At 38.3% G+C, this 15,053-nt stretch overlaps 1 protein-coding gene and 1 long non-coding RNA gene across 2 annotated transcripts in view; both read right to left on the bottom strand.

Moving 5' to 3' along the window:
• Nucleotides 1–15,053, bottom strand: part of LOC101859635 (luc7-like protein 3) — a 30,924-nt gene that overhangs the window by 693 nt on the left and 15,178 nt on the right. The window contains exons 2-5 of the mRNA XM_013082388.1: nt 9,747–9,813; nt 8,163–8,283; nt 495–633; nt 40–117 (exon numbers count right to left, since the gene is read on the bottom strand). Of these exons, the coding sequence (XP_012937842.1) occupies nt 40–117; nt 495–633; nt 8,163–8,283; nt 9,747–9,813 (405 nt within the window). The remainder of the gene's footprint in view (nt 1–39; nt 118–494; nt 634–8,162; nt 8,284–9,746; nt 9,814–15,053) is intronic.
• Nucleotides 5,612–8,898, bottom strand: LOC118477670. Its single transcript, XR_004858536.1, has 2 exons — nt 7,190–8,898; nt 5,612–6,492 (listed from the first exon to the last, which is right to left on the bottom strand). It is a non-coding gene; the product is annotated as an uncharacterized LOC118477670 (long non-coding RNA).

Raw genomic sequence — 15,053 nt, 5'->3', positions numbered from 1 at the left:
CCCCCATTGAAACAGGCAAACAAAAACTATCTTCATTACCTGAACAACAAGTTCATTAATTCTCTCTGTTAGAAGCGTCACTTTCTCCTCATTCTGATTTCCAACAGTTCCGTTCAACTGAAATAAAAAGAAAAAACACATAAGAAAATATAATGTGATGTAGACTGTGAAAGAAGAAATAAATAAAGTTAGCAGTTACAATTATAAAATTTAGCAATTTTTCTCACTGAAAGTTATGTTTTCCTTGAAAATCTGCCTCATTCTTGAATCCTGAAGCATAAATTTTTTTTCTTTCAAATATTTGTGATATAAAAAGTTGTGCCATAAGTTTTATCTGTATCACATGATCTTCACTTTATAAACGTTTCCCTGAACAGACACTACCAGTAAATTCACCTTAGTGGTGGGATAAAATTAACTCTCTACTCAAATTATAGTAAGCAGGAAATTAGAACATAATAGCCGTTCATGAAAGGGAAAATAAATCAACCTACAGCTCCCTGCTGACTGTTGAGAGCGAGACGCTGGTGACCTCGTCGTATTCGTTTTTCTACATCCGTGATCAAGGTTTGAAGAAACCTGATAAAATCCTCCTCATAGCCACATTTTTCAAATCGTGGACTGTTTTGGTACCTGTTGAGACATCAACAAAAGTTTTTACTGACTAATCATACTTCACATTGTGAACAATAAAAAATTCTGTGGCAGGTAACTTATTACAAAAAATTTGAAAGGTTAAAACCAGATCTATTTACAAACACTTCCAGTCTGTTTATCACAATTTATACTTTATACTAAACTTTTCATCTACCACGGAATAGATATTTTAATTTTTTAATGTAGGTGTTTTATGCCCCCCATCGACACAATTTAGCCTAGGAGGCAGGCTTTGACCCTACCTGTCAGGGCAAACCCGGACTGAAAGGGATACATCCCACCCAAAAAAACAAGATACTCAACAAAACTTTTTCCCACACAGAAATTTAACTCAGTTCTTCTGCAAGTAACTGCAAAGAAACCCAACTACAACACCAAAGATGTCAGTGACCAGATCTGTGAAGACATGTTTTGTGCATGGTGTGTGAGTGTATGTGTATGTTCTGGATGTGAGTGAGCATGCCACAAACAAGAAGTCTGGCAAACAAAGAAATGCAAAAGTGTTCAGTAATCAGGATTAACCCAACCCTAAATAAAACCCACCTAAAGCTTATATAAAAACATTAGCAATTCTGATAACACATCCCACTTTTATGGTCTCTACAAAAGTTTATAGGAAATATAATGTAATTGAAATGCAGCATTTACGAATTTAACCTTCTTGACTACTCTCTCAACATCCAACAATTAAAGAAAGTAAGCCTGAACTTATATTCAGTTTGTAGCATTTTGATGTGCTATAATTTACTTACTCTTTCCTAAGGGCTTCATCATGGATTTTTGTACATGGGCCTGGAGTGAAAGATAGAATATAGAAAATTTAACAAAGAAACAAAATCTCTCTCTCTCTCTCTCTCTCTCTCTCTCTCTCTCTCTCTCTCTCTCTCTCTCTCTCTCTCTCTCTCTCTCTCTCTCTCTCTCTCTCTCTCTCTCTCTCTCTCTCTCTCTCTCTCTCTCTCTCTCTCTCTCTCTCTCTCTCTCTCTCTCTCTCTCTATATATATATATATATATATATATATATATTACATAATTTTAAAAATATATAAATTATTATTTATGTGTCAAAACATGTAGAATCAGGTGCTCATCAATTTTTGTGCATGTGGAGTTATTGGTATCATTTGAAAGCTTATTCATTTGCCTTGCTTTCTTTGAAAAAAACAAACACCCATCTATCTTGAATAGTAGCCGAAATTAAAATATTTGCCATTGAAGGAGGTGGGGGTAGCATGGTTTCAGAGGTAAAATTTTCAAGAAAATACCCGCCAAAGTTTTGTAACTTTTATAGCTTGAGATACATCATATTTCCACTCCTTAAACCACGAGGAGATTGGTCTTATAAATGTAACTCAATAGACTGACCAAACACAAAATGAGAATAGACATCTGCTTTCCTCTTGAAAAAAAAAAGAATGGTGATCTGAACATATAACCTCAAATTGTATGGATTGAATTATCTAATTTAATGTATTCATACAAGGTATCTGATCCCATACAATCGGAGGATTCTAAGTAGTGTCCTTTTAGAAATTTTGATTTATAATAATATCGCTCCATTTATTATTTTAATATTATTTCATTATTTTACTCAAATCAATTCTATTGTTAGTATTATTGTTTTTTATATTGATGTTATGACCGTGTTTCTTCTTCTTCTTCTCATTATCAATATTTGTATTAATCATTAGCATTATTTATTTATTTATTTATTCATTCATTCATTTATTTATTATTTATTATTTATTCATTCATTCATTCATTCATGTATTTATTATTTATTTATTTATTATTTAATTGATGGGTTTGTTTTGTTTCTTTAAATTATCATTAATACTGCCCTTAATCCATAATCGTGTTATCGATAAAAATAGACGGTAACATAAATGATGACACTATAAGCGGGTGGGGAGGGGGGGGGGTAGGCAATTACAGCGAATTATAGGCGATTTCCAGGTTGAGAACCATTGATATGGGGTACATAGAAGCGGAACCAATAAATTGGCAAAAAGATATTATTAATCCGCATACAGGAAAAAGAGGCTAAAACAGCACCTGGACATGGATGGCTGGTGCCTCTATAAATAAATCATTGATGGTCAGGTCAGTCCTTGAAAACTGAAAATCTACATATTTTGTGCCATTAATCAACAAATTTCAGTAAAATTCACAAGGAAATGTGTTCTTATAGGTAATGGGCCAAAAAAACAAATTTGATAATAATTGCCAAACTGGATGAAAAATGCCTGTTTCTTCGATTTCATTATTTTGATGAGCGCCTGGTTTCACCATGATGAATGATGTCTCACACACACATATATATATACTATATACTCTATGAACATCACAGTACAAAAATATCTCAATCTTTCTACTGGGAACATAGCCTTGGTTGGCACAGGTAAAAAAAAAGTAACAACCAATATTTTAACTGATTTAAGGCATGATGCGGGGGAAATTTTCAAATTCGTTAAGAAGAAGAAACTAAGCTTACAAATGTGATAGCATTAATATAAGTAGAGTGGAGAATTGGGCTTTGAAGAAAAAATTTGAAAATTCTTTTGTGTTGCTATGGTAACGGCTGCCATATTGCAAGGCCATATATAGAAAATGTACACATTTCTAAAAAATCTATCCTAAGGTTATAAATGATTCTAAAATACTACAATAAGTGGTTTTGCAGCCTTATGTGACTGTTTTAGTGGATGGACTTGGTATTTTTTATGTAGGAGGACAAACCTTTTCAGAATCGAGGTCCAAACTAGGGAAATACTTTAACCAGGAGAATCTCAGATCAAAACAACGGATTAAATTTATAATAAAATCATTTATTCAAGATGTTTTTTTGACTTCACTACTTATTACACTAGAATAATGTTTCATCTATCAGTATACCAAAAATTATTAAGATATCTTAAGAACTTTTCTAATGATAGATTTTTTGCGTTTCCACCCCCCTTGAAAGAGCCCATTTTGAGAAAAAAGGCCCTAAAGTTTTGACGCGCAAAACTTACTGTAAGTTGCGTCCAAAAGAAATTTGAAAATGTAATCACCCAGTCATCATGTGAAAGCCTTGCATTACCCTCTCATGCAGCATACCATTTTAAAGCTAAATAAATTCTTCATCATCTGACACATTAATATTTAATCTATTTTTTTAAGAGACGCCCGAGATATGGTCACTCAAAATTGACCTAAAAAATCAGGCTTTGCAAAATTGTGCGAAATCAAAGAAACGTAAAATTGTCTTTGCGCATTTACTGAAGAGTATCAATACTGATCAAAAGGCGATGTATTGCATGCCCAGTGAATGGAGAATTTTGTCTTTGCAATAAACAATATTTTATTACGATATTTCGTTGCGATAGTTTCAAACATAACGGAAAACAAAGAGATCACAAATACCGCACAAAACTTGGACTCAACACTAATTGTGTTTATTGTTAATTTGCTTAGGAACCATTGGCTTTGAGTTGTGCACAAACCTTTGGGCATCGATTCTGTGAAATTTTGGACATATTTATCTGTCATTTCATTTTAAATGTCACAGAGAGTTGCAAACAAATGGTCTGAACAGGGGGAAAAGTAGTTTTTCTCCAGCCACTGTTTCATGGGACTTCACATACCTGTAGGATTCACATCGGGGCTGTTTACTGGTAACCACTCTAATGTTGACTTGATTTGGTTTTTTAACTCTTATCCAGCGTCTGTGCCCAGATGCGTATCTTATCAGCAACCGATTACCTCGGACTCGCCGGGCAGGCCGCCGGGGTCACTCAGTGTGTACTGTTGGTGTACAGCGCGCGCGCCGGGAAACGTGTGTTTTCGCCATGAATACCGCGGGAGTGTGTTAACTGATGATGAAAATAACGCTCTATCCTTCATAGCATTCTATTTATAAAGTGTTACAAACACATGAATAACCCCCTCTCACAAGCTGATAAGACATTACGAGTAGTTACGCCCATTTGAATAACCTTTCTGGACGCTCTTGTTGTTATGAATGACCTGAGGTTCGAAAAGGGATAATTTAGGTCAATTTCCGAATGTTTTACACTCAAATTGTTCTTTGTACCTGCACAAGGGTATTCAAAACTATTAAACAAGCTCATTTTTTATCAGGTAGTATCATTTCATACAAAATCAAGCTCATTTGAAATATTTTGTATAGAAAAATGGAAGTCTTGTTTCCTGACTATCCTTTCGAGCTCCTCATGTCTAACTGGGTCAATTTCTTCTATAATTTCATTGGACGAACATCTAGAGCTATCAACTTGGCATGTTTTGAATGAGACGTATGCCTCGATTACGAACCAACGCAGGTGGTTCTAGAAGAAGGCCACAAACGCACACAAACTCAAGCAGACTGACGCACACACACTTGACCTGCGTGAATGGGGATCCGACTCGGGACCCGAATGACACGTAAGAGGATGCGCGCTGCGCGTGCGCTGAGCCAGGAGCTACACTGACTCGGGACCAGAACGCAGGCGAGGTGCCGAAATAGGCTTATCGGGCTACATAAACCCGGCTCCCGCAGGATGAGGGTTAAGAATGCTCTAATGGCATTGGTCCTGTGAGAAAATGCCTTGTTTAGCATGGGGATGACTACTTGAATGACATCATGACGAAAATAAGGGCAAGACATGACGTTCCAGCACTTGCGCGATGTAGTCCACTAAACCAAGGCATCCGGTGATTCTCACGAGGGTGGCTCAGTGGCTCTGTTCAATCCACCCCAGACCACCCGAAGTCGTGACAGTTTCGTGGCCTCTGTTCCTCACTGACAGATAATTGTGTTCAAAATCTTACACGGTACATGTGCAAAAGAGTTTTTGAGCTCGATAAGAAACCAACAGCTCATGAACAAATGCAAAATTAAAACTATGGAACACAAGTAATTGTTACGTTCAGGTTTTGTCAGTTATTTGTAACTGCTTTGTTTTTCAATCTTCGTGGGTTTTCTGTTCAGGTATTCGTTGTTGGTGTTTTGGAAGCTCTGAAGGGCGTTGAACATACTTTTGTGGGTGTTTGGCAGGTGCTCTGGTGTGGTTTGCTCCTTCTTTCCTATAAAAAATCTATCATCCCTATCTCCCCTCCTTCTTTTTAATGTTTGTTACTCTCTTGTAACATCTCTAATCTTCGGCACTTATATGACCTTATTGTGTTGCAAGTGCCGTAAAACTCTTATAAGAACAAGAACATACTTTTGCTAAAGCGATTTATATAGTCATCTTTTACAATTTCAAAGTCATAAATGCCATAAAAATTTGCGCATCAGATGAGATTGGGCATCTCCGTTGCAGCGCATCCTGCTGTATACTAAACCTCAGTGTTGCGCTGGTTTTGCAAATATTGTTTCATCCTCCATAGATTTTGCACTTCCTTGTAAATTTTGCTGGCACTTTATTTGATGGTGGATTCTCAAAGGCAAAATAAAAAAGCGCATGTCCGTCATTATCTACTTCTGTATCTTTCTTCATTGGTGAAACTTTATTTTTGGCAATGGGGTGAGGAGCAAGTTCATCCTCATCTAAAGTTTCCTCTTCACTATCACTCTCACGATATGTTCCTCCCTATACCTACACCTCTAGTGCCTATCAATGTTCGAACTGTCGTGTGATGTGCTCAAGAATGTCGATGCCATTGCAGTAGGCTGTGGTAATCCTGAGAAATTGAGGCTAGGGCATCAAAGTATTTTGGAAAGGTGTTCAAAAAGCATTTTCTGAGCTCAATAACTGTTGAAACTGGGGTAGTGCCGAAACAGCACTCTCATCTCGTTGATTAGACGCCAACATCAGCATCAGCAAATGTCATTGAAGGAGGCGGTTAGGAGGCTGAAACAAAAGAATGAATTGACTGTAAGGGTTGATCTAAAATCTCTTGTCTGTCTGTCTGTCTGTCTGTCTGTCTGCCTGTCTGTCTGTCTGTCTGTCTGTCTGACTGACTGTCTGTCTGTCTATAAATATAAAAATAAGCACAGTTTTTGTGTAGAACAAAATAAGACAGTAAGGGGAACATTGACCAATAATGAGTTTCTCAGATAAGGAGACCTGGCAATAATATTGAGAGCTTTCGTTTTCAGTCCTCGCCTTGTAGTTGCAAGAAATAAAAAAAGATAAACGTGCTATCAACTTTCCTTATCTCTTTATCTGTATAAAAATGCATACATGAAAAAAATACGCTTGCAAATAGCTTAATGAAAGAATGAATATATGGTTCTGGGCCAAAGACATAACACCCACACACGCATGCGTGCACTCGCGCGCGAACACACACACAGACACACACACACACTCACAGAGAGAGAGAGAGATAGAGAGAGAAAGGGAGAGAGAAAGAGACAGACAGACAGAGAGTAAGAAAGAGAGAAAGAGGAGAGAGAGTGTGTGTGTGTGAGAGAGAGAGAGAGGGAGAGAGGGAGAGAGAGAGAGAGAGAGAGAGAGAGAGAGAGAGAGAGAGAGAGAGAGAGAGAGAGAGAGAGAGAGAGGGGGGGAGGGTGAGAATTCAATGTCATATTATCCTTCCACTTACTTTCCATCCACGCTGGTGTCTCACTCTCAGCATTCGGTTGTTCATCAATGTCGACCCTGTTGTCTCTCAGGCTCAGGGAAGGTTGGTCTAAGTCCCCAGCTGGTTGGGTTTTTTTTTTCTAGTCCTTTTCTTCCACCATTGAACCCTCCAAGTTTACAACGACGATACAGAACTTGTTCGGTCGTTTTCGTACAATGTTTATCTGCACACTGTTCAAGATTTTTCGTGCATGATATTCAAGAACTCTGTTCAACCCGCTGTCTTTTGTATTAACAAACGAATACTAAAATACGTACTTAGAATAAGTTAGAACGGAAGTTCTCCGTAACTTTCCTGCATTCATGGTACAACCCTATTCAGATACTTGTGGGAGACTTCAAGGCTCGCCCAAACTAGGGCGTGTCGTGTGGGACGGTTTTTGGCAGGTCAGTGAGTGGAGACAATGGCTTGTGGGGATGGGTTTACTGTTGGGTTACGATCGCTGGGTCAGACTTTCGTATACTGCCAATATTGAAAAGGCCTTCCTTGCATTTGGTTTCTTCGACCCTACACAGCACTGTCGAGGGCGAAAACTGAAGAGTTGGCTGGCGGCGGCGAGAATGAATCGGAATACGTGGCTTCCTGCACAAGATGTTTGTCACCGTAAAACGAAAATATGGTGTTTTCTGTCTGAGTAGTTGTTTTTTTTGCGCCATCGCCCTAGTCAAGGCTAGAGAATTTAACGTAGATCGGCTGTATCGAGCAGTTGTGCTAACTGGCTTCCCCCCAAAAAAGTCCTGAACTCTTCCGATTCCGGGAAATCAAGTGCACGGGGGCTTAAAATTTACGAAACACTTTTCTCATATATCTCTTGTCAAGACTGTTTTTTTAAAAAAATGTGCAACAGATTCTCAACGATCGGCCAGTCGGGCAAAATTCTGACTTTTTCAGGAATTGGATTTCCTGATTTATGCGGAAATTCGGAATCTCTTACCGAGCTCTCGTTAAGGGCCGTATGACGCGGGGGGACGATCCCCATTTCGACGCCATGAGAGTGGGCTTTGGCCGACATCTTCGGTATTTGACCAGTTCTGGCAAGTTCAAGTGCTCATGCACTGTAAGGGGAGCTCATTCACAAAAGGTTGATTAACTTGGATTTGAACTTAGTTAAACATGATTTAAACTGCACATGCACGTGCGCAGTAATCTAGTTGCATATATCATGACGACATATCATTCTCAGCTAAATAATAATGGAAACAGCCATATTACTTGCAACTTATTTATCAATGATCAAGTCCGAACTGCCTTTGAATCGCCATTTTGCGAAATTAGAGATCACAGTCTTCAAAATTATGTATAACATGACTGATTTCTGAGCGTGTGGAGAGCTTTATGCCCATTTCATAAAAAGGACGTTTTTTAGGGCAAAAAATTGCGGGTTTTTTTCACTTAGAGGAAAGGGGGTGCCATCTTTGTGAGTGTTTTTGAACATGTTCTCCTATTGATAGAGACGTAAGACCTTCATTTTGGGAAAGTAGATATTTCAAAGTACTCGAATCCGTTAAAAGCCCAATTTTGATCTGAGACTAAAAAATGACGTCATTTGACCATGGCCTTCCCCCACATCATGCCTTAAATTGTAACAATTATGAGAGTAAAACTGAAAAACAGGTATCGTTTAGTTTTACGGCACTCACAACATAAGGTTATATACTGAAGATTAAAAGTGTTACAAGAGAGTAATAAACACAAAAAAGAAAGAGGGGAGATAAGGACGATAGATGTTTGACAGGAAAGAAGGCGTAAACCACACCAGAGCACCCGCCAACTGCCCTAAAAAAACATAAAACTGGTCAAAATAAATCACATTGTCCACCTCATTTCAATTCCATAGGAACAAAGAGCAACTAATTTCAAACACCCAAGGACAAACCTAAAACACCAACTAATTATCTTAAAAATCATGAAAACAATACTTATATTTCTAGGGGAAGTGACACTGAGCAATACCAGTAGATAAAAGATGAAAAAGTAGACATGTTAACAAAATCAAACATTAAACAAGTACCGATAATGAACCTTCCTATGAGCTGACATGGAACAAATTTCCACACCTTTCAGAAAACTATGGAAGGCGGAAGGCAAGTGATGTTACAAGGAATTTTTAAAAAGTTGAAAAACATCCTGGATTCCTTTTTGGTTGTAAGTCTCCTTTACCAGAGAGGTGATCTAAGTCTTGTAATATAATTGCTATTGTTGAAAATCCACTATACAATGTATGCCATCACTGGACACATTACGACAATTTAAAAAAGAAAAGAAATGGTCCCAAAATGAGTGAAAACTGAGTTTTCAAGAGCGCAGAGTAGATTGTGAGCAGTTTTCATTAAAAATAAGAGTACTCATTCAGACAAATAGATAGCAACTCAACATTATATAAGACACTGATACCTAAGGAAAGACACCTGGGTGAGGCACAGACTTGCCTGTGTGAGATGCAAACAAAAGAAAGAAAACAAATAATGAATTTACTGGTGCTAAACAGAAACACATTCACTTCACTGAAGATACTCACCTAAATCGGCTCTTGTGTTTGTAAAAAGCTCATGGGGGCAAAATGCACACAGAAAGTACTTGCATACCTGCAAAAAAAGAAAAAAGATTTTCTGGTGACTTAATAAATTTAGGCCGGCTCTTATCTTATTTTTGTTTACATGAAGGATTTTAGTGTTTGCTTTAGGGGTGACTTCTCACAGTACCTTTTGAATGCATTTTCAAATGAAGTATAATTGTTCGGGATAGCTGCCCCAACCAAAACTGAAGTATTTGAACACTGTGACATTTAAAAATCTCTAGATTTAGCTCTAGAAATTGAATTCAATGCAGAAAAAATGCTTCTTCCCAGTCCTCACAGAATGGCAGAATGAAAGATGACGCCTAAATCTCGCAAATAACCAAAAAATCTCGAGAATGGAAACCGTTAGGAGAAATAGATATCAAGTTTATTTTCGCAAGCGTTCAGAGAAATAGTCACTTCGATAAATTTAATACTGGAGCCTATATCCACGGCAGACTCTCCATCCAATTCATATTTTCATTAAGATTAATTTAAAGGAAGCAAATTGAGCAAGCATGATCCAAATACCCAAATGAGAGAATTCATAATCCAGTACCACATGACGTGTATGTGATCATGTGACACCTGCAACTTGCAAGTTTTTGCTGTTGCTGTTACAATTGATTGCAACTGGATGGGTACAGCAGTTGTAGGGTACCCTTTGCCTCCAAAGTATGCTGCACAAATGAATTCTGCAAAGAGAGGCTGTTTGCTGTAGTTTAACTCTATGTATTCTTATTAATGGGAGGCGCCAACTAGTAAGTTTTTAGTCCCGTCTCAATTCTATCTTCATCACGGCTTTCCGGCTTTGGAACACATGTAGGAAGTAAACAAATGACTTTAGGGACAAAAATAGCACGTTCTTTTACAAGTCTTGTTGTATGCTGATGAACACTTTGAGTCATCCAGATCGGCGCTGATAATGATTTCGTGGTCTTAAAGGCTGTTCCGACGTTGGGAGACATTTTTTCACATGATTTCTTTTTCTTTTTCTTTCCTTTTTTTATTGATTATTTACATTTTTATTTTCATTTATTGAGTACATAATCATTTTTCTGGCCAGTGAATTTGATAAAAATGGATTATAATAGAATACCACATTTGGTGATATTCATGGATTGTGTTGTTTGCACCAAGGTAAGGTTACATATTTCATTAACACATTACACCCTATGGGTCTGGACGGAAAGTCCATTGTCAGATCCTAAGCAAGGGGAAGGAACCCACCTCCCGTGAATACAAGCCTTTAAAAAAACCTGTCCCCGGGGTTTTATGCACCCCGCATAATTAAGCAAAATTTGATCATTTTTTGCATAATTTCTGCTTATTTTCCATTACCATTCTTTGTTAAAATTAACAGAATCGCATAATTTCACATTTTTGGGCTCAGTTTGCATAATTTCAGAATTTGTTTTGCATAATACCGTGGGGATAGAAAAACACATTTTAAAAATACTAAACAAAGTTTTAAAATCCTGAAAAGGAAAAAGTTAAAACGAAAACTAAATGTAGTTTCAGAAAAATACAGTGGAACTCGGATTCAACGAGGTCGCCGGGCCTGACCTAAAATCTCGTTGAATCCGAGTGTTCATTATAGCAATCATGAGGTTTTGTGTAGATAATTACAGGCACTAAGCAAGTAATGTGTATAAAGAGAAGTCATAAGTAGTGCTTGAAATGCCTGCATATTATGAGCTGTATAACAAAAAGATCGATTCGTTCAAATGCACACGCCTGATTGTTTACCAAAAAGTTGTGTTGCTGTGTAGAACCCAGCATTAGGGCAACTTTTGATTCCACTGACCAGCACACAATTCATTACATAGATCTACGTTAAGACTAGCTTATCATTGTAATAATGATCAGTTGCTTAGGAAAAAAAAGACTGTGACGCTTTTGTATCTGCGACGTTCAACGCCTGGACCGCTAGCCCCCCCCCCCCGACACGCACACACAGCCACACGTGTGCAGGCCGCCCATCCGACCCCGACACACGCCAGAGTAGACATGTGCGTGTGCACGATGTAGGTGCAATGGATGGTTTCCGCGAATAGATAAAGTTCGTTCTGGGAGAAAAATGAGCGAAGTCACGTCTGCGGGGGGATGTTCACCCTGGAAGCGACCTCGTTGAATCCGAGCTCGCTGATTTAAGTGCTCGTTGAATCCGGGTTACTTTTATTGATTTTAAAGAAGAAAAAAAAGGGGAATCTATCTCATCTCGTTGAACCCGAGTTCCACTGTATAACTTTATGTAGGCACAAACTGTTCTAACTTTAGATCAATCTGGGTGTCCGACCCGTCACTCTCACGGTCGGGCCCTAGATCTCAATTAAAAAATTACAACGTGTGATCAATCCGAACCGCCTCAAACTCTTGCTACGTTTTCATCAAAATCTGAGTCATCTGATTTGTCATATGAGCCATTGCCAAAACGAGGGAAAAAACACACACATCTCACATTAGTGTGCATAAAATGTGATGCATTAGTATTTATACCTCCAAAACTTATACACATGTCAAATATAGGATGTAGAACCTGCATTAGCAGTTTCAGACCCCATGTCAGCATTACAATCTTGAGTTTGTAAATTTTGTGCCAAAAATGTTCGTTTTTTAGTGATCCCTGGACTGTCATTTTGAGCACACCAATGCAAACTTCCAAGAATGTCCAAAATTTAGTATTTTTGGGTGGGTTTTTTTTACGTGTGCTTTGATCCTATGCTATTTGTCATCGAGAAATGTTAACTTGCTCAAGAAATCGGTTTATTTGTTTGCAAATAAACTAACAATTTGGATCACTTGTGCATCAGTCATGTCGTCACGGACTAGGTGTTTCAGAAAACACCATTATTTTTCAGTAGACTCACCGTAGCTGGCTAAATCTTTTTGCTTTTCATCGATTATTCAATACTTCAAAATCCGCGATGCGCGAAAGAAACATCAGGTTCCTAGATCTACGATTTCGGTCGGCTGTTTAACATTTCCCGTGATTGGCGTCACTTTGCGACGTACCGGAAATCCGAATTTCAGCCTACTTTTGTTTGGAATGGATCAACAGTGCCCGGATATAATAGTTTTCTTGAGTGACTTCCCTTTACCCGTTTCCCCAGAACAGCGGAAGCAACGGGGGAAAGAAAAAAACGAAACTAGTCATTGCCGTCCACGTCCGGTGACGCACAAGAATCTTGCGTTGAATGTGACGTACTGGACTGTTTTGAGTGTTTTTAGGCTACCCTATTGAATATTTTAGTGAAATTGCGGTGTTTACATTGGATTCCTGGAACAAGAGTGTGATGTGTGAACAAACTTCGAGAGATGGGTCATTTCTGTGGTTATAGATTTAGCTTTTGTGCTTAGTGATGACGTTTGGGGTGTCGTCATGCAGCCGTACAAGACTGACTGGCGTACTAGAAATTACATTGTCCTAAGAGCAAACATTTTTAAAATCATGTTTGCTCTCTTTACTCAAACAAATAAACAAACATGTCCTTGTTTACCTAATTCAAAAATACACATTTGATCTTTGTTGGTATGATATGCCTTTTTCCAATACATTGTGTCATTGATTCATCATAGTTATGTACAAGTAATATTTGTCATCATTGCTAATATCAATAAGTTTTCAACATATATTTCATACATGCAAGATTCATTAAGAAGCAAAATACGCCTTTATTGATCTGTGTATCTCATAGTGCAAATTTGTTCTTTGTAGTAGGCATGATTTTACCTTTTCCCAGTATGTTTTGTCATTACTGTTATGTACGAGTACTGTTTGTCATAATTAGCAACATAATTGTGATCGTCCACTGTCTTTGATATGACCTGACATCTGTTTCAAAGCAAAAGAAACCTCTCCTGGCTTTTTAAAAAATTCTTAGAGTGCCTGAGTAGAAGAGAACAAGTCACGATATTTCGCCTGCGAACACAACACATATCACTAAATTCCTACCTTAATAGGATTCGCAAGGACACCCCACCCGACTGCCCGCTGTGCGACTGCCAGGATGAAACAGTACCACACCACCTCTTTAACTGCCCAGCACTTTGTGACCTGCGTAGCACCTACCTACCTGCCTCCCCAGACATCGGAAACACTCTATACAGCGACAAAGCACAGCTGATTAAAACCTGTCAATTCTTTGCCACATCGACAGACCGAAGGGCTAGAATCCAAATGGCCGCTGGATCGGGAAAAGTAAAGTAAAGCATCCTTATAGTGCGCATTCCTCTCTGGAGGCATGACTTTGTCTTTTCCTGTACATTGTGTCATCATTGTTATGTAAAAGGCATGTTTGTCATCACTGTTATGTACAAGTCAGCTCCATTGATTTTGAGCTTTTGCCTCATATTAGTTTAAAAATTGTTTTACACATGTGTTTTTCTGGTACTGAGGCTTTGAAAACTGTATTTGTACAGCCTTTCACTATTGTGTTGTGTTGTCAATGATAATGTCTAATGTGTGTCCTTTCTTGTACATAACAATGATGACATGTTCTGAGCACTGCATCATTGCAACAAAGCTTGTCATTTTTATTACCATTATGAATGGAGTTTAAAGTGTACAAAGTCTTTGTTTACTAAACAAATGGAATTTAAAGTCTATAGCTTGCCTTGCTGTTTATCTGTTTTGTAATCACTGTTACATACAAGAAATACAGTGGTTGCCAAACCAAAAGACCCTTATTTCCAAAACCCTACATCTCCTTGCCCTGATACTCTAGGAATATGAGCTCTAAATGTCAATCTGTGACTGACAGAAAAGGGAGTCAAATTGGTACTTAGAACAATTTTTTTTGCACCACTGAGTCTCAAGAGTCTCACGTTTTGGCAATTGCTCATATGCTTCTTTTTGCTCAAATCCATCGTTATTTTACTTTTACGAACTCAATTGTGTCGCTTTTCAACAAGTCGAGACACCTTTGAACTGTTGGTAATGCGATCGCACTTCCATCGGCTCTAATACTAAAACTACTCTCCCGAAAAATTTCGTTTCGGTATCAAACGAAAGAAGAAACTTTTTGCAATAACTATGCAAAATCAAAATTTTGGCCCCAGAGTCTCGTCAAGGCGAGACTTCATTTCTAAAGACGCTAGGTCGGCGCGGGCGGTTCCAGGCGAGTCAGGGTGGAGCGTGTAAGGGAATACCCGGGCGAGTTTTGAATACCATTGTGCAGGTACAAGAACAATTTGAGTCCAGCACATTCGGAAATCGACCTATTAGACCTGCATGTGAACCTCAACCAGACAGTCTGAAAATTTTGC

Source organism: Aplysia californica, unplaced genomic scaffold (genome assembly GCF_000002075.1).
Source record: "Aplysia californica isolate F4 #8 unplaced genomic scaffold, AplCal3.0 scaffold00172, whole genome shotgun sequence".
In the NCBI taxonomy this organism is placed as follows: Eukaryota; Metazoa; Mollusca; class Gastropoda; order Aplysiida; family Aplysiidae; genus Aplysia; species Aplysia californica.
This window is presented reverse-complemented; position numbering and strand designations above follow the sequence as displayed.